This window comes from Propithecus coquereli, unplaced genomic scaffold (assembly GCF_000956105.1).
Source record: "Propithecus coquereli isolate 6110/MARCELLA unplaced genomic scaffold, Pcoq_1.0 Scaffold9, whole genome shotgun sequence".
Classification (NCBI taxonomy): Eukaryota; Metazoa; Chordata; class Mammalia; order Primates; family Indriidae; genus Propithecus; species Propithecus coquereli.
The window spans coordinates 2,555,019-2,556,675 of NW_012155284.1; the positions used below are offsets into that span (position 1 = coordinate 2,555,019).

At 32.4% G+C, this 1,657-nt stretch overlaps 1 protein-coding gene across 1 annotated transcript in view; it reads right to left on the reverse strand.

Moving 5' to 3' along the window:
* FAM151B (family with sequence similarity 151, member B) overlaps positions 1–1,657 on the reverse strand; it is a 25,316-nt gene that overhangs the window by 2,748 nt on the left and 20,911 nt on the right. The window contains exon 5 of the mRNA XM_012664556.1: positions 1,393–1,528. Coding sequence (XP_012520010.1) covers positions 1,393–1,528 — 136 coding nt within the window. The remainder of the gene's footprint in view (positions 1–1,392; positions 1,529–1,657) is intronic.

Here is a 1,657-nt window from a genome sequence, read left to right on the forward strand (position 1 = left end):
CTATAAATAGGTAAATCTATAGATAATTCATAAATTCACAGGTGAATTCATAAGTAATTCATAATCCTTTCCATTTAGATTCAGAGTGAATTAAAATACCACTTAATGTGTGAAAATACTTTGAGTGGAAAATGTAGATAAAAAAATCATGCCATAAGTGACTAAGAGCAAATTTAACAAAAAAATTAAAATGTTACAAGGGTGTCACTAATCTCTCAAGTACAAAAAAAGCAAATCTGATGCTACTATATTTTTATTTACTTTAAAGATTCTAAGGCTTTTCTCTTAGGTACATCTTCATCATTTATTATTTTCTATAAACTTAGATTTTCTATTTGTGTTAAATTTTCTTTTTCAAGAAAAAGTAGCTGCTAGGTGTTTACTAGCTGTTTAAGTAATAATTAACTTCAAATCAATTTTCTTTTTGGCTAGTTCAAATTACTTACACATTTTACCTAAAGTAGAAATAGTGGTAAAATTGACTATATTTGTTTTGTTTTGTTTTGTTTTTTTGAGACAGAACCTTGCCCTGTTGCCCAGGCTAGAGTACTATGGCGTCAGCCTAGCTCACAGCAACTTCAAACTCCTGGGCTCAAGGGATCCTCCTGCCTCAGCCTCCCAAGTAGCTAGGACTGCAGGCATGTGCCACCATGCCCGGCTAATTTTTTTCCTATATATATATATTTTTTTTTTAGTTGTCCAGATAATTTCTTTCTATTTTTTTGGTAGAGACGGGGTCTCACTCTTGCTCAGGCTGGTCTAGAACTCCTGACCTTGAGTGATCTGCCTTGGCCTCCCAGAGTGCTAGTAGCCTTGTTTTTTTGACATAGCTGTTGTCCTAACGCCAGTGATTTGAAATGTCAGCTTGTTTCTATACTAAGTTCCATGATAGATTTGGGTTTATTTTTTAGACTTTCTCTTTTGTTCTATTGACTAGTCTATTAAAAAAAATAGTACCAAAATGGTTTTAATATCTGTACTTTTATAATATATTTTAATAATAGGTGGTCCAACTAATTTTTATTACATGTTAAAATCATAAAATTTTTATATGGAAAAGAATTCTGAAATTTTGATGAAATTCAAAGAGAAACTATTTTATCTACTCATAACTTTGTGTCAATGTATAACATAATGAAAAAGATGACGAATATTTACTGGGCACCTACTATGTGCAAAAACTTTTGTGAGGAATAGGGGTGAAAGACCGAATGTTAAGTAAGTTAAACTTCATCAAGGAGCTAAAATCTAGTGAGGGAGTCTGTGCACGCATATTATGAGTTTTAATTCTCTCTCTCACCCACACTGTCCTTACATAATCAATTTTCATGCCCTTATCTGTCTCTCATACACACTCGCATGCACGCACCATATTGTTAAGCTAATACATACCTGTGTGATTTCTTCAACAGCCAGAGTAACTGAGAACAAGACTGCCTGACCAACGCTGCTCTCACAGGGAACGTTACAGGCTGATTTAGTTCATTACATATATATTCCATCTCTTTCACCATTGTCCAACTGTATCCTTAAATGAAAACAAAGAAATTTAATTTTTCTGATTGAAATCCTGAAAGTCAATTAAATAAAAAACCAAATTATCTATAAATAGGTAAATCTATAGATAATTCATAAATTCACAGGTGAATTCATAAGT